Here is a 1,076-nt window from a genome sequence, read left to right on the forward strand (position 1 = left end):
AGCTGACAAGCTGATCCCCCAAACCTTTGAAAGCAACTCTCTACAAGTTCTTCAAGCCACCATTAAGATATGCAGCACTGACTAACTGTTAGCAACAGAAGTTTGTGGCTTCCTGTTTTTTCTGTTGTGTTACATTAAAAATCGAGCATCATGTGAAGATGACAGTAAATCTGTCATATTTGTGTGTAAAAAATACTCAATGTTGGGGCTTAGGACATTTTGTTATTGAAATAAAAACTGATTTAAAAAAGTTTTAGCCTCTACATAACAGAATTCCGAGACTGCTGTACCTTGTAAACTGTGGTCTCTATCTGAGGCAGCGCTCCACGACCAAAGGTTTCACACGCCAACCTCCCTCTGGTTGATGCAGTTCCAGCTTGTTCATGTACTTTGTGTGGGTCTGTAAATACAAATAGAGGAACATGGACGACAGCGTGACGAAAATGACAAAGCACAGTTTCTGTAATGTTGGACCAAATAAACGAATTATGCTGATTCAGAAAATCGTACCCGGGACGTTTTCATTTGTTTCAGTTAGGAGACTAGGAAAACTGTTGGGGAACATCTGGGGGAAAAACAAGATTGTGTTAGAACCCAATCAGAATGTATGTATCTTCATGTATCTCCATCGTGAACAACCCATTCCAAACATCTGTCAGGTGCTGGCAGTGTTTTGTGTGTCACTGAATGCCTACCTGTTGATATTGCTTCATCAGCAGGTCCCTGATGGCAGTGAGTTTTCGCCCACTGAGGTTAGCTTCTTTTATAGTTTGATATTGTGTTGACAGCAATAACGCCTCAAAACAAACAAACAAACAAACGTTACAGATTTTTAAAAAAATAACACTGAAGGAAAAATGAAGCTAAGACAGGAGAGCGACGTCTCACCTGGGATAACAGTGGCTTTTGTTTTGAAGTCAAAGTGGTCACAAAGACGTACGGGGTTTGAAGGTGGTGAACAGCGTACGTTGGTTTCATGTGATTGGGCCGGGTGTAGCTGTCGCCCCACGCGATTCGAATCCATATGGCTTCATCTGTGTGCTTCTTGATTTTAATAGAGACCTTCGACCCAGCAA

At 41.6% G+C, this 1,076-nt stretch overlaps 1 protein-coding gene across 1 annotated transcript; it reads right to left on the reverse strand.

Moving 5' to 3' along the window:
- Positions 1–53: 53 nt before the first annotated feature.
- Positions 54–1,059, reverse strand: LOC103399207 (centromere protein N-B-like; the record flags this gene model as incomplete). Its single annotated transcript, XM_008337930.2, has 4 exons — positions 54–400; positions 511–565; positions 696–797; positions 889–1,059. Coding segments are annotated over 4 exons (468 nt in total), but the record flags the coding sequence as incomplete, so codon positions are not given.
- Between the last annotated feature and the right edge of the window lie 17 nt (positions 1,060–1,076).

Source organism: Cynoglossus semilaevis, unplaced genomic scaffold, assembly GCF_000523025.1.
Source record: "Cynoglossus semilaevis isolate Cse_v1.0 unplaced genomic scaffold, Cse_v1.0 C19138182, whole genome shotgun sequence".
Taxonomy (NCBI): Eukaryota; Metazoa; Chordata; class Actinopteri; order Pleuronectiformes; family Cynoglossidae; genus Cynoglossus; species Cynoglossus semilaevis.